Source organism: Heteronotia binoei, chromosome 15, assembly GCF_032191835.1.
Source record: "Heteronotia binoei isolate CCM8104 ecotype False Entrance Well chromosome 15, APGP_CSIRO_Hbin_v1, whole genome shotgun sequence".
In the NCBI taxonomy this organism is placed as follows: domain Eukaryota; kingdom Metazoa; phylum Chordata; class Lepidosauria; order Squamata; family Gekkonidae; genus Heteronotia; species Heteronotia binoei.
Genome location: NC_083237.1, coordinates 39,150,732 through 39,178,482, shown reverse-complemented (window position 1 = coordinate 39,178,482; position 27,751 = coordinate 39,150,732). Strand labels below are relative to the sequence as shown.

Below are 27,751 nucleotides of genomic sequence, written 5' to 3'. Positions count from 1 at the left end.
ATTCTAAGAAGAAGAAGAAAGGTTATTTTAGATAGGGTTGCCAACTCTTAACTGGGAAATCCTGGAGATTTTTGGGTGATGTCTGGGGAAGGCAGTGTTTTGTGAGGGGAAGGACCTCAGTGGGGTATAATGTCATGATGTCCACCCTCCAAAGCAGCTGTTTTCTCCAGGGAAACTGATTTCTGTCACCAGGAGATCATTTGTAATGCAAAGTCTCCAGCTGCCACCTGGAAGTTGGCAGTCCTAATTATATGTCTGATTTTTACAGGTAAACCAAGTGGGATTTACTTCTATGACAACTGTGGCAATTTCAGAGGGTTTCCCCCCTACTTCCAATTAAGTAGCCACTGACAAAGAAAGAATGAAAAGCAGGGTCTTTGGCCAGCTATAGCAGGGGGCATGCAAAACCTTTAAAAATATTGATAAAGTACCTCTTCATTCCAGCAATTAAACTACATTCTACATTAATTGAAGGCAAATGAGTGCTATTCCTTCTGAGAACTGCAAACTGGCTGAAATCCCAGAAAACATTCCACCCCTTTCAAGAAATTAAAAGTGAGCTTAGAAACAAAGTTACATGGAATTTTAATAGGGCCCACAGCGAACCGTTAGCAGGAAACCCTCATGGGGGGTGGGGGGCACAGGTTCTAAGTAGGGATCCCAGGGAGAGTGATTAAAAACAAAAAGCAGTTTCATTAATTGAACATGGATGAGCAAAACACACAGAAGAATTGGCCACTCCAGTGTGAATTTAGAAGGAAGAATGGAATGCTATGGATGTCAGGTCATTTAATTGTGTCTCTTGAGTCTAGCTACTGCCTCTGTTCCTTAATTCCATTAGGTGGCTGTACAGTAAAGGAATGTTTGCATTAGAATTCCATTGCAGCTAAACAGAACCCAGTGCATCTCTACTATAGCAAATGGCCACATGCTGATAGAAAAAAAATCAGCTCTCTAGGCACCATAGTAGGTCACAGAGCCCTGTAACTGTGATCACCAAGGACATAGCAAGCCTTCCTTGTGAAGTGGGGTTTCCCATTGCCAGGGGCTTCCCAGACAAGAGTGGAATATTAATGATTTTTTTTTCATAACTAACAGAAACTTCAATGATCCTATAGCCAAGTACAAATACTTATTTGTATTTTAATGGTGATGAGCTGTTACCAATAGAAATATTTCTTTAAAAAACACAGCTTGAAAGATTTAATAGCTAGTATGGTATAGAGCAGGGGTGTCAAACTCATTTGTTATGAGGGCTGGATCTGACATAAATGAGACCTTGTCAGGCCGGGCCATGAGTGTCATAAAATGTAATGCCAGGTAGCAGAGAAATAAACTTTATAAAAGATACAAACACAAAGATTTTTTTAAAGCTTAAATAAAATGTGCTTAAAACATTAGCACTTGTTGGTCTTAAAAGTGTTTCTTTGTATCTCTCCTGTGTGATCCAGGGAATTGGACAAAGGAAGCTCTGGCTCTTTTCTTCCTTCCCCAAGAGACCAGGAGGGGGGAGGAGCCTCAGCCAATGGAGAAAACAGAGGCTTTGCTCTATAACTCCTGTGTGATTGAGCAAGTCTGGAAGCCAAGCTGTGACACAGAAGAAAGCAAGAGAGAGGGAGAAGGAAACAGATGACAGCCAGTTGCTCGGGGGCCTGATTTGGCCCCGTGTTGCATGTTTTACACCCCGATATAGTGGTTCAAATGTCAGACTATGAATAAAAATATATATAAATAAAATAAAGGTAGTCCCCTGTGCAAGCACCAGTCGTTTCCAACTCTGGGGTGACATTGCTTTCACGTTTCATGGCAGACTTTTTTTATGAGGTGGTTTGCCATTGCCTTCCCCAGTCATCTACACTTTTACCATCCAGCAAGCTGATTACTCATTTTACCGATCTCAGAAGCATGGAAGGCTGAGTCAACCTCGAGCCGGCTACCTGAACCCAGCTTCCACCAGAATTGAACTCAGGTCGTGAGCAGAGCTTAGGACTGCAATACTACAGCTTTACCACTCTGCTCCACGGGGCTCTTATGACCATGAATACCAGAGTTCAAATCCCAAATTAGCTCTGACTCTCATTAGATGGTCTTGAACCAGTCACTCCTCTCAGTAAAATTTCCCTTAGTGAATTAGTGATAAGACCATGGAAAAGTACCTCTTATGCCCCTCTGAGCTCCTTAGTCAGTGCAAGAGACACCTCAAGGATTGCAAACAGATCTAGAGAAAAACATTCTGTCTCTTTAATATAGATTTAATGTGTGGAATGAGCCCCATGGTGCAGAGTAGTAAGCAGCAGTATTTCAGTCCAAGTTCTGCTCAAGACTTGAGTTCGATCCTGGTGGAAGCTGGGTTCAGGTAGCTGGCTCAAGGTTGAACAATCCTTCCGAGCTCAGTAAAATGAGTACCCGGCTTGCTGTGAGTAAAGTGTAGGTGACTGGGGAAGGCAATGGTAAACTACCCCTTAAAAAATCTGCCGTGAAAATGTTGTGACGCAACATCACCCCAGAGTTGGAAATGACTGGTGCTTGCACAGGGGACTACTTTTACCTTTTTAATGTGTGAAAATAAAGTTCTTCATGGCACAAAAGTAAATAACATTACCTGGTGAATAATATCTCATTAAGTCTCCATTCAAGAGACAGGGCATTTTCCGCCCTACAGGTTGTTGTGGTGGTAGAAAGTGCTGTCAAGTCACAGCTGAGTTATGCTGACCATGGCAAGAAACATTCAGAGGTAATTTGCCATTGTTGGCCTCTGTGTCACAACCAGTGTTCCCTCTAAGCTGAGTTAGCATAAGCTAGCTCACAGATTTTTAGCCTCCAGTTCACACATTTTTGTTTTATCCCAGGAAGGATGACCCCAGAGCACACTAATTTATGCAGTAGTTCACACAACTGTAGCTCACAACTGTAATGTCAGTAGCTCACAAAGTAGAATTTTTGCTCACAAGACTGCAGCTAAGAGGGAATATTGGTCACAACCCTTGTATTCCTTGGAAGTCTCACATCCAAATACTGGCCAGGAGCTGACCCTGCTTAGCACCTGAAATCTGACTACATCAGGCAAGCCTGGGCTATCCAAGTCAGGGCACAGGTCATTGATAACCCTGCAGTTTCGTAAAGGCATACCTTTTGTTATGTCTTGAAACATAAGCTGATGTGCCGCATGGCGATCACTACAGAGGCGACCCCACGGGTCCCCGGATGTAGCTCGCCAGACGCCCCACCCATCAAGATCTGTGGCGGGAAGTTTGACTGACCAGGATTGGACTGGTCAGACTGGGGGGCAGTTCTGGGTAATGTATATAAGCCGGGCCCAGCCCGCGTGTTTCCTCTCTTGTAATGTATCACCGAATAAAGCATGTTGCCTTCCACCCGTCTCGCAACTCAGTACATTACAGTGGCGACAAGGATGGGATTCTAGCCAGGTAACTCCCAAAGAGGGCCTTCGCGGAGCTGGACGGAGATGAAGAAGGCACAACATCCAGGGAGACAGAAGCACCCGCCGCCGCAGCCACCATAGCTAACCCGAGCGGAGCGACGGGTCGCCTCGAAGAGTTCAACCCCACTAAGCCGGAAAGGTGGGAGACCTACACGGAGCGAGTCGATTGCTACCTTCAAGCAAACATGATAATGGACGACAGCCGGAAAAGAGACATGCTCCTGAGTGTCTGCAGAGAGGCCACATTCAAGATCGCCAAGGGTCTCTCGGCCCCCACGAGAATCACGGAGAAGATGTATGAGGAGATAGTCTGACTCCTCACGGGGCACTTCTTGCCCCAACCCTCAATCATTGCCCACTGATTCCTCTTCCACAAGAGGGACCAGGAGACGGGAGAGACGGCAGCCGAATACCTGGCCGCTCTCCGACAAATAGTGGGAAACTGTAGCTTCGACAAGCTAGAAGAGGCTCTGAGGGACCGTTTCGCCTGGGGCCTGAGGGACGAACGACTACACCAGAAATGCTTGGTTAATGTCTATGTACCCCAGTCCTTCAATCTCTATCATGGTCTATAGTTCTGTCTCCAATAAACTAGTAACTTTGTTTCAACCAAAGTCTCGTTATTTATTCTCAGGACGAACAATCTCACATGAAATTGGTAAGGGAGGTACTGAGCACCCTGCTAGAGCACCAGTTGTATGCAAAGTTGTCAAAATGCGAGTTCCACCGCACCGAATTAGACTACCTTGGGTTCCGAGTGTCCAGCGAGGGGTTAGCCATGGATCCCACCAAGGTGCAGGCAGTGCTAGAATGGGCCCCCCCGAGGACACACAGACAGCTCCAATCATTTCTCGGGTTCGCAAATTTTTACAGGGGGTTCATAGAGGGGTTCGCCCAGATCGCCCTGCCCCTGACTGAGTGAGGCGAGGATGCGAAGCGACCCGGGGCCAGGCTAAACTGGACGCCCCACTGCCAGTCCGCGTTCAACCGGCTCAAGCAACTTTTCACGAGCGAGCCGGTCCTAAGTCACCCCGACGAGCAAAAGGCCTTCGTGGTGCAATGCGACGCTTCCGACGTCGCCGTAGGAGCCATTCTCATACAGAGAGATGGGGAGGGGAAACTGCGACCCTGTGCCTATATTTCGCGGAAGTTCTCAGACGAACAACGAAACTGGTCAGTGTGGGACAAGGAGGCGTTCGCAGTCATGTTTGCACTAAAAACCTGGAGGTCGTGGCTAGAGGGAGCTAAGGTGCCATTTGAGGTATGGGCAGATCACAAAAACCTCGAGGCACTCACAGGGAAAAGGAAGCTGAGCGAGAAGCAAATCAGGTGGGCGGGATTCTTCTCCAAATTCGATTTCCCCCTAAGACATATCCCGGGGACCCGGAATTTCCTGGCAGACGCTCTGTCCAGACTCCCGCAGCACGAGAGCCAGAGGGAGGAGGTGGTTGACTCGCTAATATCCCCCACGCAAGTGGCGGCTATGGTCACCACCCGCTCGCAGAAGAAAAGGGAGCTGGAAGGGATCAGTCCCGATCGCATCGCCTTAGAGACACCGAAAGGGAGGGAGGAGGGCAGCCTGAGGGGGTGCAGAAGGGGAAAGATGGGTTGTGGTACAAAGGAGAGAAACTTTACATCCCGATGCCTCTAAGGAGAGAGATCCTGCAACTCTGCCATTCGTCCAAACTGGCGGGGCATTTTGGCTATGTGAAAACCTTGCACTTAGTGAATCGGCAGATCTGGTGGCTGTCCCTTAGAAGGGAAGTGTCGGAATTTGTGACAGGCTGCCCGGTGTGCATAATGGCGAAAAAGAGGGGGGGGAAGCCTCCCGGGCTATTACAGCCACTGGAGACGGCCAAACGCCCTTGGGCAATCATGTCCATGGATTTAATAGTAGAGCTCCCCTCTTCAAAGGGGAAAACAGTGATCCTGGTGGTGGTGGACACGTTTTCAAAGCAAGCCCATTTCATCCCTTGCACACAGCTACCCACCGCGAGGAAACTGGCGGCTTTGTTCTTTGATCACGTGGCAAAACACCACTCAATCCCCGACAAAGTCATTAGCGACCGCGGGCCTCAATTCGTTGCCACCTTCTGGCGGGAGTTCTGTAAATTATTAGGGATGGAGCAGGGGTTGAGTTCAGCTTACCACCCCCAGACTGACGGACAGACGGAGAGAGTGAACGGGGTGCTGGAACAATATTTACGATGTTTCGTGAGCCAACGCCAGTCCGACTGGGTAGACCTACTCCCGTTTGCAGAATACACTTAGAACAACAGCACTCATAGCTCACCAAAGCCTCCCCCTTCTCAACTGTCTTTGGGTATGAGGGCAAACCAATCCCTATGCTGCCTGGGGGGGGGAGACCCGGGGACATCCTCAGCCTTTGAGCAATGGTGGCAGGGACCCAGCCAGTGCTGGCCGGCCATCCAAGAGAACTTGAAAGCGGCCAAGGAGGCTTACAAGAGACAGTATGACAAATCCCATGTGCCAGTTTGGGATTTAAAAGTTGGGGACTCAGTATTTCTGTCAACGAAAAACCTACCCCTCTCCCAACCTTCAAAGAAGCTAGCTTTTAAATTCCTGGGTCCATTTAAGATCAAGCGAGTGATTAACCCAGTGATGGTAGAGTTGGATTTGCCTCCTGCACTTGGTAAAGTCCACCCTGTGTTTCATTGCAGCCTGCTCCGCCGAAGTCCGGAACCATCCAGTTGGCACCCTCAAGCACCAGCAGCCCTCCCCCTCCAAGGGGGATGCCGGAGCCTACCGGCCCTAGAAGCCCTGGACTGTAAACGGGAACAGCTCCTTCCCCGGGCCCGCGCCGCGGAGGGAGCTTAGGGGGGGGGCAATATGTCAAGTCTGCTGTATTTTGGTCAAGCTGCATCCTAACATTGGTTCGGAAATAAAGGGTTCTGGGTAAACCACACTGAACACCGAATGCTGCTAGCTAACTTTCCTCACCCCTTCACTGTCCCTTTGTTGTGTAGCCTGCTTTGAAATGGTGATATGGGAACAAGATAGTAGAGCCTTCTCAGGCCGGGTGTCTGTGGGAGTGTGAAGGCGCCAAAGCCTCAGCTTGGAAATGAAGTAGTAACATCCTGATGTGAATATACACTGCATAGAGTGCCCCTCCCTCAGGAATCCTTTTGATCTATACCTTAAATTCTTGGTTAATGTCTATGTATCCCAGTCCTTCAATCTCTATCATGGTCTATAGTTCTGTCTCCAATAAACTAGTAACTTTGTTTCAACCAAAGTCTCGTTATTGAATTCAGCCGACTTGACACAGAAGCTCTTTGCAAAGGAAGAGCTCACCCTCCAGGGCACCTTCAACGAGGCCACAGCATTCGAGAGAGCCACTAAAGCTTTCCACAACCCGAGGGCAGAAGCCGTCCACCAGGAGGAGACGGCACAAAGCCACCCAAAGGAGGAGGAGACGCACCAGCTACGCCGCCCACCAGGGACGGGACCGAGAGCATCCCAGCGGCCATGAGCAATGGAGAAACCGACCAGCACAAAGTGCGCAAGCTGTGGGGACCCGCACGAGCGCCGGGACTGCCCCTATTGCAACGTGGACTGCAGGAACTATGGGAAAATGGGCCACATTGCACGGGCTTGCAGGGCCAAGGCCGGCCGCACACGCCAGTCCACCAACCAAGACTCAACTGGGGACTACTCGGCCGCCTCAACCAGCCTGCAGGTAATGAACTTGCCCAGCAATACCCCTGACAAGGTCAAGGTATCGATCAGGATCGAGGGAAACCCCTGCCTGATGGAACTGGACTCGGGCTCCTCCATCTCCATAATTTCGGAGGAGTGCCTAAGAAAACTGTGCCCATGAGGCCGGCCTAAGCTGCGACCGGCTGGTTTCACACTACGGGACTACCAAAAGAACCCCGTACAGATCCTGGGGTGGGCCACGGTGAGGGTGGAGTTTAAGAGCTTTAGGGGGAAACTGGATATACTGGTGGTCAAACGCCAGCTCACCACACTGCTGGGCCTGGCCTGGTTTCGTCCGTTGGGAATTCAGATTGTGGGGGTGCAGCAGCTGGGGGTGCAAGGGTTTGAGCATGTGTGCAGGGAATTTCCAGAGGTGTTTGATGGGGCCCTAGGGTGCTACAAGGTCCTCCCATATCCTTATCCCTCGACCCCCACGTGCGGCCAATATGGCTAAAGGCCAGGCGGGTTCCATTCGCTCTGAAGCCCAAAATCGAAGCAGAGCTGGACCACCTCACAGCCCAGGGAGTGCTAGAACCGGTTTCCTACGCCACATGGGAGACCCCGATAGTAACCCTTGTGAAGCCTAATGGGGACGTGCGCATTTGTGCCGACTACAAGTGCACCATAAACAAGGCACTACAAGATAACTCCTACCCCGTCCCAGTAGTCAGTCACATTTTGGCAGCACTAGCGGGGTCAAAAAATTTTGGGAAGCTGGACTTGACCCAGGCATACCAGCAGCTCCCAGGGGATGCCGAGACAGCTGAAGCCCAGACCATAGTGACCCACAGGGGGGCTTTCAGGGTGAGGCGGTTACAATTTGGGGTGAATGTGGCTCCAGGGGTCTTTCAGAGCCTGATGGATTCTCTCCTCAAAGGGATCCCCAGGGTGCAATCGTTTTTTGATGATGTTCTGATCGCCGCACCAGACGCAGAGGAGTTCAGCAACCGGCTGCGAGAGGTCCTCTGCAGGTTCCAGGAGGCCGGACTGAAAGTCAAGCGGGAAAAATGTTCCCTTGGGGTGCCGAGGGTGGAGTTCTTGGGTTTTGCGGTGGACGCTGCAGGGATCCACTCGACGGCTGACAAAACCAAGGCCATTGTGGAGGTCCCAGCCCCCACGTGCAGGGCGGAGCTACAAAGTTTCTTGGGGTTATTAAATTTTTACCATTCGTTCTTGCCCCACAAAGCAGCTTTAGCAGAACCCCTCCATAAGCTCTTAGATAAAAACGCCCTGTGGGTCTGGGGAAAGAAGCAGGCAGCTGCTTTTCAGGCGGTCAAGGAGCTCCTCGTATCCAATAACGTGCTCCACAATTTTGATGAAGCCCTGCCGGTGGTTTTAGTGTGCGATGTGTCACCATATGGGGTGGGTGCCGTCCTGGGTCACCAACTCCCTGACGGGAGGGAGGTCCCCATAGCATATTACTCCAGAACCCTGACACCCGCAGAGCGCATCTATGCCCAGATTGATAAGGAGGCCTTGGCAATCGTGGCGGGGGTGCATAAGTTTAATGACTACCTGTACGGTAGACGTTTTACAATCACCACAAATCACAAGCTGCTCCTGGGACTCCTCGCCCCTGACTGCCAGACGTCACAGATTCTATCACAGCGCGTCCTGCGGTGGAATCAGTTCCTGAACTCTTACTCATATTCCCTGGTCCACTGCCCAGGCAAGGCGATGGGTCACGCGGACACCCTCAGTCACCTTCCACTGCCCTCCATGGATCTGGATCCGGCCCCAGCCCACCATGTGATGCTCATTGAAACACTACCAGAGAGACTCCTACATGCTGCCGAGGTAGCGAAGGCCACGGGGCAGGACAAAATACTCGCGCGGGTTCTCGACTGGGTGGGGAGGGGATGGCCCGAGGGAAAACAGGCCAAAGAATTCAGGGCATTCACATCTCTCAGGGAAGAACTCTCCTCGCACAAGGGGTGTCTTCTCTGGGGAAGCAGGGTGGTAGTTCCCCCCCCCCCATTGCAGAAACAAGTGCTGGAGGCCCTACACGAAACACATCCCAGGATTGTACGGATGAAGGCCCTAGCACACAGTTATGTATGGTGGCCGGGGATGGACGAGGAGATCGAGGGGTGGGTTTGAAGGTGCCAAGCCTGCCAGGAGTCCCGGCCCGAACCGCCCAGTGCCCTGGTCCACCACTGGAAAGACCATAGGAGGCCGTGGTCTAGGTTACATATTGACTTTGTGGGGCGATTTCAGGGCCAAACATTCTTCATTCTGGTGGACGCTTACACTAAGTGGTTGGAAGTTATCCCCATAGCCTCCACCTCAACAGCGGCGGCGGTCCAAGCGTTGTGCAGGGTCCTTTGCACACACGGGATTCCTGACACCATCGTCTCGGATAATGGGACCGCGTTCACCTCCCGAGAATTCCAGGAGTTCTTGCAAAGATACTAATAAAACATATACGGTCCGCCCCCTTCCATCTGGCCACCAACGGCCAAGCAGAGCGGATGGTACGCACCACTAAAGAGGCCTTGGGACGCATAGTACAGGGGGACTGGGACCACCGCCTGGCCGCCTTCCTATTCGACAATAGAATCACCCCCAACCCAGTCACAGGGGTGAGCCCAGCAGAGTTGTTAATGGGAAGGAAGCTGATCACAAGGTTGGACTGGCTGCATCCTGATCGGGCCACCGATCTCTGCAGCTCTCCAGAAATCAGGGAAGCGGCTAGGGGGTTCTTTCCGGGGGATCCGGTATACGCAAGGAACTGCGCTAGCGGCCCCGAGTGGGTAGCGGGGCGGGTGCTGCGCGTGACGGGGTCCTGCCACTATGACATCTCAACAGAGGGGGGCCAAATCCTGTGGAGGCATATAGATCAGATGCGCTGCCGCACCTTGCCGGAACCAGCGGTCGCACCCACGCTGAGAGCTACCCTGCTGACCTCTCCGACCATTCGGGCGGAAGAGCCGCACCAGGGCGAGGGCGACCCCCCCAAGTGTAGGGACACCAGAAGAGCAGCAGGGTGCAGACAACCATAGGCCGGCGCTACTCCCATGCGGGGAAACCGCCGCCCCGTCCACCGCAGCAGCCGCGGCCCCAACAGCCCCAGTGACTGCTCCTACTCCACAAGTAACCCCAAGGAGGTCGACCAGGGAACGTAAGGCCTCTGCTTACTTGCAAGACTATGTGTCCTGAACTAGGGGGGGAGGAGTGTTATGTCTTGAAACATAAGCTGATGTACCGCATGGCGATTGCTACAGAGGCGGGTCCCTGGATGTAGCTTGCCAGATGCCCCGCCCATCAAGATCTGTGGCGGGAAATTTGACTGACCAGGATTGGACTGGTCAGACTGGGAGGCAGTTCCAGGTAATGTATATAAGCGGGGCCCGGCCCACGTGTTCCCTCTCTTGTAATGTACCACCGAATAAAGCATGTTGCCTTCCACCCGTCTCGCAACTCAGTACATTACACCTTTGTTCTATTCTTTTAGCACTTTGCTGTGTTTGCACACCCACAACTAAAGGGCACCTCCCTCCCCCCAATATATTTTAAGGATGATAGGATCTTGAAAAATTCACTCCAAGCAAGAAATAATACACACCCAAGTGAGCAGACCAAGAGTGTCTGGGAGTAGAAGACTGAAACACTGCCACTTTTGGGAAGGTATTACCTACTGTGGATTTGTCTGCCACCAGGACCAGATTACCCACTAGGCAAATTAGGCCATCACCTAGGGCAGTGACAGTCCAGGGGTTCAGAACTGGATGATCATCATGTGATCATGCATCACCACCCATGTGACTGTGCCAGAACTCAGATTTTCTTCCCTTTAGCCCACATGTGTGTGCTTGAATCCCCGCCACCCCTCCCAATCTCAGAGTCCCCAGCAGGGAGCAGTGCAGAGGTGATGTGCTGGTTTGTGACTGATGTTCCTCAAGCAGCCTCTTGATTTGCAGCCAGCCAGGCCAGCCTGACCTTACTCATAAGTTGAAGGGGGTGAGGTAAAAAGAAGGGCAGGTGGGGGACTGGGCTCTGGGGGCACCCATGCAGCTTGTATCAGGGACAGGGAGGGGGCAACCGCAGGTGCTCAGCACCATCATGGCACACTTATCCTCCCAGTCCCAGTCTTTTTCTCTGACTTTGAGGAAGAGAGGGAGGGGTGGGAGAGGGACTAGGTTCTGGGCCCATGCAGTTTGTGTCAGGGGTGGCAGTCAGCACCATCTTGGCACCTGGCCCTTCTCCTACTGGACCCAGTCTCTTTCCCCGACTCCACTCCCAGGAATTTTCCAAGTCCAAATTTGTGAATTTAATCTCATCCAAGTTTGTGGATTTAATTTAACACCTTACTGCAGCTTCCATCCCATGTGGCTTTTGTCCACACAGGTCCATGATCCCAGAATAACACTTTCAGTCACCTACTTTTGAAGTTGTTGCAGCAGAAATATTTGCAGTAACAGAAATAATAGTCTGGTTTATTTACCATCTATTTGTGAGCTAAATCATAATAATTAGAAGGGAATTAGTGAAGGATGAATTGATGCTGTCATGTCAAGAGTGATGTGAAATAAATTTTTGAAGCTGTACATCCACTATCTGGGTACATTACTAAAATGACCCAGAATACACCAGAGTGATAATCTTGGGGCAGTGGTGGAATTTGTTAATTGTTACTTCTGGCTGGCTGCCTATTCTTAACAGTTTGCATAACTAGATGGAAATATAAATGAATAAAGCTTTTCCATTGCTGCATCTAAATCTTGGCAGATGCAGCACTTGCTCTGAATTCTAGTTGCCCCACCCCAAGGGGCAAGACAGTACTTAATATGATGATGAAATGGAGCATCTTCTCTAGGGAAACATTATGGTGGGCAGAAGGAAAATGTGCTGTATAGATTTCTGTTCAGTTCTGAAACTTTAATTCAGTCCAAAGGCTTAACACTTAAAGGAAGTGATAACAGAGGAAATGGTGCCTCCAAGTGAGTGCACAGTGAAATCATACTAACTTCTAGATGTACCAGTTTTACAGAGGATAAGGGATTCCAAGACACCTGGTTGGATTGCAGCACAAAGCTGAGCATCTGCCCTTTTCAGAATACAGTTTTGTCCTTTGGACATCATCCAAAGGATGCTCACTTTTCCTTTTAGGGAGCATTGTTCTCCGTGCCATTTTGGGTAAACATCAGGACGAGATGGAAGAATAATTGCAATCAGTGCATTGAATCAGTCTGAACACATGGTGGTGGTAAAGTGTAAGCAAACACACCTGTAACCAGATAGATTTTCGTGTGCAGTCTTAGAACAAAGCAGTAGACAAGTGCAGCTTTATGCCTCTGTTAGACCATGAACAGATGTTCATAAGAAAAGCCTTGCTGTGTCAGGCTAAGGGTCCAACTCAGTATTTGAGTTGTACATTAACCTGCTAGATTACACACATGCCGGAAGCCTATATGCAAGACATTGAGGCAGTAGGTATCCCTCGTTTAATTAAACGTCTTAAAAGGTAGCATTGGACTAAAACTTAATTAAACATCGTTAGTTAAAAGAATTAAGAAACTTCTCCAAAGTGAGTATTCGTGTTACAAAATGGATCTATGTAGTTCATTTTTAGTCCATCCTTCCTCCAGGAAACTCAGGTGATGCATATATGGCTCTTCCTTCCCCATTTTATTCAACCAACAACCCTGTGAAGTGGGTTAGCCTGACAGAGGGTGATTGACTCAAGGTCACCCAGTGAACGTCTTGCAAGTATAGGGATTTCAATGTAAATTTTACACAGCCCCAGTCCAGTACTTTGCCTAATGCACCACACTGGCTTGCACCAGGCAGGTAGATAATTCTCCTAACAAAGACAAAACAAAATTGTGTAATAACATTTATTAAAATCAGCTATGATATCACAGAATAGTACCCCACTACACACACTCTTCTTCTTTTAAGGATCCTGTATGTTCTGTTTGGTACTAGGGAACGTTAGATCAAATATTGCTTTTTTTTGGGGGGGGGATGTATTTTCAAATAGTGGCTTCCACTTTTCTTTCTTCCTAGAAGAAAAAGAGTAACTCAGTATCCTTTCCACCCAGCACTAACTTATCTGTCTAAGACTGTACAGCACTCTACATAGAATGCAGGAACAAAATAACCTTAAGACAAAGGCCTTAACATCCAGCCTAGGAAAACTTGGAGTTGCTGCTGTAAAGAACTTCTGTGCCCTTATCATAAATATATGCGTCTGATGGAAAGAAGACACAACTAGGAGGAGACCTTGTTAAATGCAGTCAATTAATAGACTGTACTACAACTGCATATAGAAATTGCAGGCATTATTTTGCATATAGTTGGGTTCTTGTTCTATAATTGATTTAAATGTGGAAGAGATCTTTATAATATTAACATCAATTTTTAATACACAGCAGTAAGTCATATTGGTCATGATTGAAGAAAATTTTTGAAAGAAAGGCAGGGAGGTGGAACTTGACTAAAAAAAAGCAACAACAACAACCTGAATCAAGAACCAAAAACCAACCTGAATCAAGAACCAAAAACCAAGTATAGGCCCATTTACTAAACATTTACATATATATATTGAAAATATTTATTGGCCCAACTGTAGCCTTATTACAGAATAAAATGACAATATACCCAAGTGGGAACTATTGCGACCCGACATGTTTTGGTCCAGATAGGTTCATGACACAATAATAAAACAATTTTCAGGCTGATGAAGGACCAAAAAGGAGTTTCATAATAATCATCAATTTACACAAGGCATGAGAATGTTTATGAGGCTTCCTAGATGCATACACACTAAGTAATGTTGCTATTGTATGTCTTCCAGTTTTGGTACAGAAACTACAGATACAATCAACTGATCAGAGCCCATGTACCATAAATGATGTGCAGCAACAGATTCCCACTAGTTCCCACTTGTGCTTATTGGTCCATAAATGTTTTCAACCCTTTGACTATCTATCTATCTATCTATCTATCTATCTATCTATCTATCTATCTATCTATCTATCTATCTATCTATCTATCTATCTATCTATCTATCTATCTATCTATCTATCTATCTATCTATCTATCTATCCATCCATATAGTTCTTACTAATTGGCCGTATCCATGGTTTTTTATTTTTTTAAATTTTTTATTGAATAGCATTTTGGTCTGAAATGTGATTAGGATTGGGACATGAGCATTGATTTATTTGAATGTACAGTTTTAAGCACACAATTTAATTTCTCACTAAAACATATGGGTGCTGAAGGGTTGTTCCCAGGATATGTAATTAAAAAAAAACTAAATGTACTTTGTTTAATTGTAGTATATCAATAATATTGATACTACAGTTAAATCAATATATCTGAATTGATAGTCTATGCCTACTCCTCCATCTATTATATAATAGATTCTAATTTTGTGTTTTCATTTGTTATTCAGCTCATATGTGATCTAAAGAAATGAAAACATGAAATTCATTCTTGCTGGGAAGCCCTGGATTTATATATCAGTTTTACCAAAGCTTTCTTAACATCTTTGTTCCTAAGGGAATATATGATTGGATTGAACACTGGAGTTATCACTGAGTAAATGGTTGCAACAGTCTTGTACTCCTCCAGGGAATTCGGCCCTACCCAGCCGAGCAGCCGATTGGCTGCCTTAGGCTGGGGGCCGCCCATTGCCTCCCCAGAAGGAGGAGACAGTGGACTGTTCCTTTAGAAACGGAGGTGTGGGCGGCCTTTTAAGGCCGGTCCCACCTCTTGTGGCACAGTTCATACTTGCGCTCTCGGCCCGGTCAGCCACACATCTGCTGTGCAGTCTGCGGGCCCTGAGCGCGGGTGGGTTTTCGGCGTGTTTTACACGCCAGGGAGTCGTGCGGGCCTGTGCGGCGTCTCGAGGAGCCGCGGCCCAGCTGATTCCCCCCCCTTTGTGGGTGGCTTACTTCGGCGCGCGGTTGTTCGTGGAGCCGCAGCCCAGCTGATTTCTCCCCCCCCCCCCTTTGCGGGGGGCTTACTTCGGCGCGCAGCGGTTTGAGGAGCCACGGCCCAGCTGATCCCCCCCCCCCCTTTCTGCAGGAGGCTAGCTTCGGCACATGGCGGTTCGAGGAGCCGTGGCCCAGAGGATTTCCCCCCCCCTTTTGGTGGGGGTTTACTTCGGCGCGTGGCTGGAGAAGCGGCGTGCAACCGAGGCTCGGTGAAAAAGTTTGACGGACCAGCAGTCGCTGGTCTGGAAGGTCCCGGACTGCCATTAATTAGGGGTGGGACCTCTGCTTGGTATGCAGAGGGCTAGGGGTTCAGCCCACGCATATTCAGTTAAAGTGGGACTGCGGCGTGGAACGCCGTGAAGCCTGGCCAATCTGAAAGGGGGAGCCTTTAATATATCTTCCCCCCCAGCTCATATCAGGCCTTACCCGGGCAGCGAGGATACCATCGGGGAAGTTCATGGTCACCTTTTTGAGGCTGCAGCGGCCTCCAAGGAAGTCCAGAGTCATGCTGCTGGGGTGGTCCCCGGTGTAGGCGCCGGTTGCTTCCAACTCTGGGGGTGCCGTTGCACCGTGGTGTTTGCACACCATGCTTAAAAAAAACAAACACCTTTATTCATGGCCACAAAAGCGTGTTGGGTGTAGGCATAGGGTTTAGAGCACCCCCTCCCCCCCCCCACGTTTGCACCCTATCTATAGTGCCTGCGAGGCATTTATTAGGGGCTTGTAGCCACTTTTGCTGAAGATTTAGCATGTACAGGGGGCCTGAGATAGGACACAGGGCCGCCCTAGGTGGGCCCATCCACGTAGCCAACGTGGCTGTGGTGGTGGAGCATCTTGGCAAGCCGAGGGTCAGCCCTGACCTGCATAGCCCTGGAAAGCCTGATCTGGCCAGAATTCGGTGGGTCGTTCTTTGGTAAGGTTTGGATGGGTGACCTCCCGGAACATCAGGGTTGGGAGTGTGTGGCTGGTTTTTATTTGGCACCCTGCTGTACATCCTCCATGCTCCCTACAGGGGTCAGTCCCTAGCGGCCACCAGGATTTCCAGACGCATAGACACAACCTGGATGGCCCAAGCTGGCCTGATCTTGGCAGGGCTCAGAAGCTGGGCAGGGTTGGCCTTGGTTAGCAATCGGATGGGATACCATCAGGAAAGTCCACCGTTGCTATGCAGTGGCGAGCAATGGCAAGCCACCTCTGAACTTCTTTGCGCAAAACACCTGCTTGAGACCCGGAGTGCCACCGCTGTCTTCACCTGTGTGATGCAGGCTGCCTGATCTTGTCTAATCCTGGAAGCTGGGCAGGGCCGGCCTTGGTTGGTACTCGGAGGGGAGAAGCCACCAGAGTAGTCAAGGGTTTGCGAAGCAGAGGCAGGCATCTCTGAATGTCTCTGGCCTTGAAAACTCCATGAAAGGCTGCCGAAAGTCAGTTGTGACTTGATGGCATTTGGGGTTGGGCGTCGACGATTGGATGGACCGAGGGTCTGATTCAGTATATGGCAGCTTCATATGTTCATATGTTTTGGTCCTTCAGTTATGACACCAAATCAGTTCAGCGGTTCTCCCCCTTTGTTTGGGACTTGGTGTCAGGTGGGGTTGGGCAGGGAGTGGGCTGCTGGGGGGGGTTGGAAGGACCACTCCCCTTCTGCCTCAGGTTTGGGCTGCTCAGCAGTCGGGTGAGTGTTCTGGAGATTTCTCTTCTCCCCCTGGTCCCTTATACGGAGGTGGCTTCTCATGCGCTACTCTGCTGGGAGCCGGCTATGCCGACGGGTGATCATCTTATAGTGCTATACGTGGACGTTTTTCCAGCTTTTTATGTTACCTGGATTCTTCACTTATGCATGTGTTACTGCCAGGGCCCTGACTGGGAGGGTCATCCCCCCACCCCTTTTTCTCTCTAGTATTGTAATTTTACTTATTGTATGAGCAGCTCTGTATGTGAGTGGCTGTTACTCCTGGTCCCTTGCGGGATCTGAGTGGGCAGCGGCTGTGGTTGCTCACCGGTTCAGAAGATTGTTATGCTGCGAGCACCTGCAATGTTGCGGGGCAACCTGTTCAGCCACGGCGGTTTTTTCTTCGGGAGTTTACCTCCCAAGTTGTGTGTGGCAGTAAGGCCCGCAGGGGCAGGCTTGGAGGTCTGTTGCAGGGTAGCTTATATGGCCGGTAATAGTTCCAAGCCATAAAGGGCCAACAAACGGCCGGGGGTGGGCCCAGGCGGTAATCTGGAAAAGGGGCCCAGCCCCATTCAAGATAAGGTTCCTGGAGAGGGGATGCAGGTTTCCATATGTGGAGGTGAGAGGTTAGTTTGTGGACGAGTTCAGGAAGGTTTGGGATTCCTATCAAGGTCCTTGTCCCCCATTTTTGTGTTCAAATTTGTAGTCGGTGCGTGGTTTGGAGCACGTTGGTAGGCCTAAGAATAGGTGGGTGTGCCCTAAGGGGCAAATTCTTGGTCCTTTCACAGCCCCTCTGGTGCCACATTGGCGGGCATCATTCTTGGGGTTGCCCCTATGAAGGCTGTGGTGAGTTTCTTCTACCCATCGTTTATCCTATCTCGGGGGGCAGTCGGTCAACGTTGCCATCCCGTCTGAGTTGAGTTCGCTGGGCCCAGCTGCAGTGTTGACTCTTTTGGGGATTGAGTGGTATACAGTGAGCCAGCAATCCCGGTTGCCGCTAGATTAGTTGGAGAATCTGCGGGCCGGGGCGACGTTGGTGTTGGTTAAGCGTGGTCACCCTCTTTGAGCTACAGTAGCTAGCAGGCCTCCTAAACTTGGTTGCAAGGTGGCGGCCCTGGTGCGGGCCTCCCTGCTTCAAAAAATAGCGACGATATGGCGGCCACCGCATTTACCACATCACTATACCTGAGTGGCCATGGGTGTGCGCAGTGACCTTATTGTGGGAGACCTCCCGGAGGGATTTTAACGGCATTTCCTCTGTAGAGACGTTCTGCAGTTCGAGGCTCAGGGCAAATTGTTTGGGAGGTTGTTGGCTCCACTGGCTTTGGCATATTTTCGGGGGCAGTGGTGCTGAACGTCAGCCAGGGGATGGCTGGGCTCTGAGTAGCCACAAGGTGCATGTTTGGGCGTGACAATGTGCAGGTTGTCCAGGTCATCAACTATCTTGCCTTAGGTTCCCATCTTAATTGTTTTGTTTGGCTAAGCATGTGCTAGGCATTAGTAACGGAGCGGCGGATGCCCCATCCTGCCGTCAGACGTGCGTTTCTGTCAACTAACTCGGACTTCGTCCCGTGCACATCCCAGCAGAATTGCAACAGATTGGACGGAGGAAGTAGAAGGGCAATTCACTATGCCATAGCATCTAGCATGAAGAGGTCATATTGTTGGGGCGGCTAGTAATTTCTGTTTTTCCGGGAAAGGGCCGGACTCACGGAGGCTTGGATGGGCCGGCGGAGTACCTGCTTCAGTTTCGTGTTGGCTGATGTGGGCGGGGCCTTTCGGTGGAATCCATCAAGGGCCAGCTTGCCGGGTGGCTTTCCTTGGTAGGGCCCGGAGCTATCCAAAAACTAGAGACTTCCATATTGTGAAAGGTTGGAAGGCGGTTACGCGTGGCAGTGATCGGCAGACCGTCGTCAGTGATTTTTCCACCTATCCTCCGTGGGCTCCATGCCACCTGGGTCCTGGTTTGTGCCTCGTTTTTTCATGCAGCCACCTTGACAGCCTTTTTTCAGGGTTACTTGGGTGTCTGAGCTAGTGGCGCTCTTCCGCACCGACGGCCCTCGAACATTAGGTTCCATTGAAATGGCCGCTGCAGGGTCCATTATTTGTCATTACAACCCCAACCATTTGGCTAAATTTCAGTTTGGTCCATCACGTGTCGGGCTTTTGAAAAGTCGGGCCTGGGTGGCGTGAAATTCGGTATTCATTCATTAGGATCGGGGTAGCATCAGCTGCTACTGCCATGTTTACGAGGGTGATGCCATTCGTATGGTGGGATGGGGGAGATCTGGTGATTATCGGACCTATATATGGCATTCATGCTCGTTGGGTAATTACACGTTTTCACCTGTATACTGCTTAAATTTGCACTGTTGGAATGTGTCCTAATGGTTTTTCTTTTCTAGGTGCTGTGGCTGGCGTTGAAAAGAGGAGGATCCTCATTGGTGGCCACAGTATCATCTTCTGGGCGGCACATCATGCTTGTTGGGCATCGGTTGGTTCTCAGTGAGGCCGGAGTGAGCGGGCTGTCATTGAGTCGTGGGGCCGACGGGGCATGAGGTGGTCGGGGCCCATTCCACTTTGGGGAAGGTTGCCTCCCCACCACATCAGCGGTGATTCATTTGGGGGAGTATGATTTGGGCTTACTCAAGGGTAAGGCCCCTTCCATTTCAGGCCCAAGATGGTTTCACTGCGATGGGTTATGGTGCCTGGGCCTCCTCATCCTGTGGTCGGACATGCCGCCGTGCCGGCTATGGCGGGCGGCTTGGGGACCCAGCAGGTTTGGACCAGGCCCGGAAGAAGGCCAGCAGGCTTTGCGGTAGCCCTGTAGGAGGGTTGGGCTTTGTATGTGTTGCACCCATTCATAAATGCCTGTTGCGTTGATTTGCACAGGCAGGACGGGGTTCATTTTTTATTAAAGGGCACAACGCCTTATGGCTGATGAAGGCAGGGGCTAGAAGATGTTCCTGGTAAGGTGGGGGACAGTCGCCTAAGCTGAGGCTTGGCTCTGTCTGTGGCTGCTTATTTTTGGGAACATGTTGTGTGGGGTATTGGTGAGCTCCCGTGGCATTGCACCATTTGGGTGAATGGTGTCCCTTGGGCTGTACGGCCCAAGGTTGGCTCCAGGGAGCCTTGGGATCCCGTCACTTGGAATTGTCCACATCCATGGCTGCACGGCTTGGGGGATGGTGGAGCACAGGTGAATGGATCTTCTGCGTGGCCGGCCGAGTTTGAGCCGTTGGGTTGGCTCCCACCCAGGGCCTGGGGCTCGCCCAGTTCCACGTTAAGGAGGTGGTCTGTTTGACCCCTGGCTTTACCTGTCCCCACTGTTTTCTCTTGCCATTTTAAGGTAATAAAGTTGCCCTTTAATCCATATTTTGTTGTCTGTCTCATTATTCCGACTGGGGTGGCAATTCGGCCCTACCCTGGGGTGGCAATTCGGCCCTGGGGTGGCAATTCGGCCCTACCCAGCCGAGCCGCCCATTGCCTCCCCGGAAGGAGGAGACAGTTGACTGTTCCTTTAGAAGCGGAGGTGTGGGCGGCCTTTTAAGGCCGGCCCCGCCTCTTGTGGCGCAGTTCATACTTCCGCTCTCAGCCCGCCCGTCATGCAGTGCAGGCATTAGGCTGGTCGCCTTATCAGGGGCCAGGTAGGAATTTTTCACCTTCAAACATATTGGCTAGTTTGGGGCGTGTTTTTGCCTACCTTGTACTGTTGTCGATGGGCGCTGGCAATTGGTTTGGGTGGTGCTATTAAATTGGTTGGTCACTGGCTGTTTATTTTGGGAACATGTGTGGGGTATTGGTGAGCTCCCGTGGCATTTCACCATTTGGGTGAATAGCGTCCCTGGGGTGACCGTTAAGCTGTACGGCCCAAGGTTGGCTCCAGGGAGCCTTGGGATCCCGTCACTTGGAATTGTCCACATCCATGGCTGCACGGCTTGGGGGATGGTGGAGCACAGGTGAATGGATCTTCTGCGTGGCCGGCCGAGTTTGAGCCGTTGGGTTGGCTCCCACCCAGGGCCTGGGGCTCGCCCAGTTCCACGTTAAGGAGGTGGTCTGTTTGACCCCTGGCTTTACCTGTCCCCACTGTTTTCTCTTGCCATTTTAAGGTAATAAAGTTGCCCTTTAATCCATATTTTGTTGTCTGTCTCATTATTCCGACTGGGGTGGCAATTCGGCCCTACCCTGGGGTGGCAATTCGGCCCTGGGGTGGCAATTCGGCCCTACCCAGCCGAGCCGCCCATTGCCTCCCCGGAAGGAGGAGACAGTTGACTGTTCCTTTAGAAGCGGAGGTGTGGGCGGCCTTTTAAGGCCGGCCCCGCCTCTTGTGGCGCAGTTCATACTTCCGCTCTCAGCCCGCCCGTCATGCAGTGCAGGCATTAGGCTGGTCGCCTTATCAGGGGCCAGGTAGGAATTTTTCACCTTCAAACATATTGGCTAGTTTGGGGCGTGTTTTTGCCTACCTTGTACTGTTGTCGATGGGCGCTGGCAATTGGTTTGGGTGGTGCTATTAAATTGGTTGGTCACTGGCTGTTTATTTTGGGAACATGTGTGGGGTATTGGTGAGCTCCCGTGGCATTTCACCATTTGGGTGAATAGCGTCCCTGGGGTGACCGTTAAGCTGTACGGCCCAAGGTTGGCTCCAGGGAGCCTTGGGATCCCGTCAACTTGGAATTGTCCACATCCATGGCTGCACGGCTTGGGGGATGGTGGAGCACAGGTGAATGGATCTTCCGCGTGGCCGGCCGGGTTTGAGCCGTTGGGTTGGCTCCCACCCGGGGCCTGGGGCTCGCCCAGTTCCAGGTTAAGGAGGTGGTCTGTTTGACCCCTGGCTTAACCTGTCCCCACTGTTTTCCCTTGCCATTTTAAGGTAATAAAGTTGCCCTTTAATCCATATTTTGTTGTCTGTCTCATTATTCCGACTGGGGTGGCAATTAGCTGAGGATGGTTTAGCATATGTGTAGATAATAGTGGAGAAATAAAAGCTCACCACCAAAAGATGGGAGGAACATGTAGAGAATGCTTTTTTCTTTCCTTGGACAGACTGGATGTTAAGTATTGCTCTTAAGATAAGTAAATATGATACTAGAGTGAGTGCACAACTGCTCATTGTGAAGGTCACATCAGCTACAAAAGCCAGGGTTTCATTTAGGCTGATGTCAGAGCAAGAGAGCTTCCACAGTGGAGGCAGGTCACAGAAGAAACACTCGATGACTTTGGATGAACGGAAGGAGAGGTTCAGCAACAGACCAGTGTTAACTGCAGAATTGACCATTCCCACAATCCACACTCCTGCTGCTACCCCAATGCACACCTCTTTTCTCATGATGACTGAATAATGAAAAGGCTGACAGATGGCAGCATAATGGTCAAAAGCCATAAATGAGAGTAACAGAATCTCTGTCCCTAAAGCCCATACAAAAAGAAATACTTGAGTGATGCAAGCAGAAAATGAGATGGACCACTTGTGGGTCAAAACATTCTGCAGCATTTTGGGAACTGTGATGGAGACAGAGCATACATTCACCAAGAATAGGTTGACAAGCAGGAAATACATTGGAGTGTGAAGTTTGCTGCAAGTGCCAATGGCAAGGATGAGGAGAATGTTTCCTGACAAGGCTGCTGCATAGATGAAGATGAAAGCCCAAAAGATGAAGCTCTGATGTTCAGGAGAACTGGACAGACCAACTAAGGTGAACTCAGTAGTGGTACCGGAGTTACTGATTTCCATACCTCTATTGCTGTTGGTTTCCTAGATAGAATGAAACCATCCCGTTTACATGTCAAAGTCAGTTGGTTTGTATTGTGCTGGTGAAACCATATCACTGATTTCAATAAAAGCAAATAGCACACAGAGTTACAAGTGTCATGGCAGATTGTTGTAAGACTCCTTCCCCAGAAGCAAAAGTAATCTTGCAAAGGCATACGCTATCATAATCACAGGAAGTTAAAATACATTTACATCAATAAATCTGGTTTCACTCTGAAATGATTCACAGATGTGTTAAAAATAAGATGTAAAGTAATACATTTTACAGATTTTCCCTCAATTCTGTTCTTTACTCAAGTCCATTGTATCACTTTCGTCTATGCAGGTATCAAGATCTACCACATAGCTTTCTTGGTTAGTTAAGGAGAACCCCACAATTTCTTTTCACAAGCAGAGAAGCTGTTTGGTTATCACCTTATCTAATAATGCATGTAGCGAAGAAGGAGGAGGAGGAGGAGAAGATTTTTTAAAAATCAAGATAGTAGAAAGGATTATTTTGAATTCTGTATCCCCGTGTTTCTCTTCTGCCTCATGCAGACTGATCTCTCAAGTCATTTTTTTTCTACCAATTTTGATTTCCTTACACCAACATTTTCCATTAAAATGTCCACACTAATTTTTGTTTGTTTGTTTAGATTAGTATTGGAAGGAAAGGTAGTATGGTGTAGCCTGATCTCATTGGATCTTGGAAGCTAGTACTTGGATGGGCAACCTACACAGAAGACTGCAGTGAAAGGCAGTGGCTTCTCACTTGCCTTGAAAGCCCCTTGTTGGGGTCACCATAAGTCAGCAGTGAATTGATGACACTTTACAAACACATAGTATCAGCAACTATTCTAGGTAAAAATAATATACACTGCATTTAAATTTTTCATACAAATTTTCTGTGTATTTACACTTTGTATTCAAATCTACCAAACCAAGGACAAAAAGCAGAGAACATAAACCACTCATAACATTATTTTTTTTAAGGAAAAGAAATGAAATAGGGAATATTCCTCCTTTCTGTATAGGAAAGAGATCTGGATCTAGGAGACCTGAATTTCTGATATGGAACTTTGAGTCTCACATTTTCAGAGTCTATTTATTGGGTGGAAAAAATCAGCTCATTAGACAATGAAGACGACTGAGCAAAGAAGTAAGGCAATGCCCATTTCAAAGTACAATAACAGTTAGGGTTTGTAGAATCTTTCGGGATCAAGTGCCGTGTTCTACTGGAGAAAGTTTTCCTTCCAGACGTTTCGTTCTCAGGTGTGGAGAACATCCTCAGTGGCATTGCAGCCGGAGCAGGCCTTCTTGGCTGCTGTGCATTGAGTGCGGCCAGGGCTGCTGGAGAGCTGCTATTTGTAGGCTGGAGGGGGTGTGATGAAAGGGCAATTAGTTTGTGGATGTGCCCATTGTTTGGTGGGGCTTCCTGGAAGGGTAGTGATAAGGAAACTGGCTGTTGAATGTGACCATTGTTCTGTGTTAATTGCTGGGAAGGTTGGAAGGGGTTTGAAGATAAGGAAGATGGTTGTTGACTGTGCTGATTGTTCTGTGGAATTTGCTGGTTGTTCTGAGACTTTCTGCAATTTATAGTCTGTAGGGTCTGTAGGAAGGAAAACTTTCTCCAGTAGAACACGGCACTTGATCCCAAAAGATTCTACAAACCCTAATGATGTTACCAGCCGTGAAAACCTGAAATCTTTGATACAATAACAGTTGTTCTGTCATTATGACTCCCACATATCAGAAGTTTCATTACAGAAGAAGTATCGGGGTTGGATCCTACCAGCTTTTCAGTTTGATCTTGCCTAGTTGCCCTCCTCATTGCAGCCCCTGTCTAAAGGAATCTCGTGATAATTTGTCCCATGACACCTGGTCAAAAACGTCCCCTTGTTCCTTTTTGTCAGTTGAACAGCTGGTTGAACCTACCTCTTGCTTTGATCCACTTTTGGAACAAGGTATCCTTTGGAGAAAGGCTCATCTGTTTGGAAGGAAGTTGTAGAATCCAAGACAAATCTTGCTGGATTATGCCCCAAATTATTATTTAAAAGGTAGAACCTGGAATAACCTCAGCTGGGAGGAGAGACAAGCTGTGACAGGATGTGACTTTGAAAAAAGATTGTCATCCCAACAACACCACTCTAATTCTAGTTTAAAATATTTTATCATAATTTAAAAATTAAAAAAGTTACATTATTCTTGTGCAAGATGTACTTCAGATTCAGTTTAAAAACATATTTGCAGAACTCAGCTGCAGAAAAAAAAGGGAGGCGAAAGAAAGGAAATTCAGCTCTCCATTCTTTTTTGGAATGCCTAGAAATAGTGGTGAGAAAGGGATACAGGGTGCTCTCTTTTGCTGGGGATTGTGAGCTCTACATGGACTGAAGCTATGTGGGACAGCAGGTCACAGGAAGGAGGAAAACTGGGCACAATTGGATGAAAAACTGTCAGGATCCTAATATTTGCTATAGGAGAAAAATACTGATATGCTAAATTGCCAATGCTAGTTATAATTTTGAACAAAATAATTATCATATTTTTAGAGCTATTAATCTAATCTTGGAAGAGAAGCCTAAACTCCTTGTAAGTGTGTTATCTGGAGGTCACCAAAAGAAGGGCTTCTGGAAGCACATTGAGAAAAAGATAAGAAATGGGTGATCCATACCTGCAGTGTTCTAAGAGTTTTGTGCTGCTCCAAGAAAGATCTAGGAGCTTTTGATATTAGTAACATAAGCATCCCACAATAACAGATATTATTTGGATTAATTGTTGTGATCTTTTGGGAGATTGGACAAAGTTAGCACAACAGATGGGGATGTTATAGGTGCAGGCATTCACATCCCATACTATTGTATGAGTCACTTTCTTGTTGATATACTTTGACTTCAAAGTATCTTGTATGTTGTTTAGCTATGACAGCCAAGATATCATTGAACCCAATGCCTTTATGTCCTGTCCATTGGTCCTCTGGGGCAACTAACTGACCACTTGATGAAACAGGGTGCTCAATTAGGTATTATTTTGATCTAATCTAGCATGGCATTTCATGCTATTTTGTTCTTCAATGCAATGCAAAAACATAGTTATAACAAGGTAAGTCCTTGAATGTTTCTGCACTTTAACACTGGGAAATATAAAAGTAGAAGAAAAGAAAATGAATGAATAAAACCCTTACCTATATTCCTTGTTTAAGCATGAACAGTGGTTGCTATATAGATGTAGGCTCTCAATATTGTGAAAACAGTGAGATCTAAATTATTGTAAAAACAGCAAGATCTAGATATTTATATATTTATTAACCGAAAGTAGGGTCAGCTGGAACCTTCAGGTAGTGGATGATCTACCTCAAATTGTCAGCGAAGGTTCATTGAAGTTTCCAAATGAGCAGACTTGTTATTTGAAACAAAGTTGCATTTATTGTATACTCCAAAGTTACTCCAACATGATAGGTTTTGGAACTGATGGCAAGCAGTTCAAATCATTGGTATTTAACATTCTACATCAAAGCAATTGCATCTACACCCCAATTCCCAAAACAAAGGCTGCTTTTTGCATGTGAGAGTTTTCACACGACTCCCCCATTATCTTTTCAGTTGGTGGTTACATTTCCCGGCGGCAATGTCCTTGCCGCCTCTAGAGGGGAGGTGAGAATCTGGCGGGCACTCTCTACTTCAAAGACTGCCTAACAACCTTTGATATTCCTGGGAAGCTATTCTTCGGCTATTTCCTACTCGACCCCCCCTCTACTATTCTACTGACATGGGTTAGTGAACATATGCGTGCATTGATCAATATGGTTAGTAATCAGCTGGTAGCAATAGTATCAATGAACAGAGTCTGACATACTGCCCCCCTCTAAGCTCTCGCTCGGGGTTTGTCTGGGTGCAATAGGTAAAATTGCTTAAGCAGTTACGGAGCGTGCAGATCAGAAGCTTTAACCCACTCGTCGCAGCTAGGTGGAAAGTAGCGCCAGCGCACTAGATAGTAAAGAACCCCCCTTTGGATTTTAGAGTCCAGGATTACCTTTACTTCGTGGTGCTTCTGACCCTTCACCAGGATGGCCTTGGGCTCCGGACCTCGAGGGTGCCACCTCGACCCACCCGGATCTCGACAAAGAAGGCTGCAATGGAAAATAAGATGCACTTTACTAAACAGTTTGGGCAAGTCCAGTTCTACAGTCACTTGGTTGATCACTCTTTTTATTTTAAAAGGTCCTAGGAACTTGTAGGACAACTTCCTGGAGGTTTGTGGCAAAGGCAAGTTCTTGGTCGATAGGAACACCTTCTCTCCCACTTTGAAATCCCAGTTTGGGCTATGCTTTTTGTCAAACTGGGTTTTGTAATCCCTTTTTGCCACCTCTAGATTCTCCTGTATTATTTTCCAAGTTTTTTCCAGGCGGCCCCACCATTGCTGACAGTCTGTGGGCTGGGAATCGCCTTCCCCTCCTGGCAGAGAAGGGAACGGCTTTCCCTTGTAACCGTTCACCGCCCGGAAGGGAGTCATTTTAGTGGAGCTGTGGAGGCTGTTGTTGTATCCGTACTCGGCAAACGGCAATAGCTCCGCCCAACTGGATTGCTGGAAGTTTATGTAGCACCTCAAATATTGTTCCAGAAGCCCGTTCACCCGCTCCGTCTTCCCGTCCGTCTGTGGGCGGTAGGTGGAACTCAGCCCCCGCTCCATCCCCACCAATTTGCAAAACTCCCACCAGAAGTTGGCAACGAACTGCGGCCCGTGGTCGCTGATGACCTTATCGGGGAACGGGTGGACCCGGACCACGTGTAGGAAGAATAAGTACGCCTTGGCCATGGGCAATTTTCAGCACGGGAGAAGGTGGGCTTGCTTGGAAAAGTGTCCACCAGGACTAAAATCACTGTCCGTCCCCGTGAGGGGGGCAATTCCACAATAAAATCCATCGACACCACTGACCAGGACCTTTCGGCCATAGGGAGAGGCTGCAGCTGCCCCGGCACCTTGCCCCCCTCCTTTTGACCATGAGACAAGTCAGGCAAGTTTGCACAAAATCAGAAATGTCCTTTTTCATTTGGGGCCACGAAAATTGCCTATTCACTATTTGGAGGGTTTTTACATAGCCTAAGTGGCCTGACAGCTTATTAGTGTGGCAGTGCTGCAGAACTTCCAGCCGCAAGGTCTTTGGGACCTATAGTCTCCCCTCATGGTACCAGAAACCCCCCTCCCCTTTCAACAGTCCGTCTGGCCGG

General features: G+C 48.8%; 1 protein-coding gene across 1 annotated transcript; it reads right to left on the bottom strand.

Moving 5' to 3' along the window:
* Nucleotides 1-14,599: 14,599 nt before the first annotated feature.
* On the bottom strand, nucleotides 14,600-27,212 carry LOC132583478 (olfactory receptor 13G1-like). The gene is made up of 3 exons (XM_060255111.1): nucleotides 26,826-27,212; nucleotides 21,701-22,529; nucleotides 14,600-14,754 (listed from the first exon to the last, which is right to left on the bottom strand). The coding sequence occupies exons 1-3, from the start codon at nucleotides 27,210-27,212 to the stop codon at nucleotides 14,600-14,602; spliced, it is 1,371 nt and encodes a 456-aa protein (XP_060111094.1).
* Nucleotides 27,213-27,751: the final 539 nt, after the last annotated feature.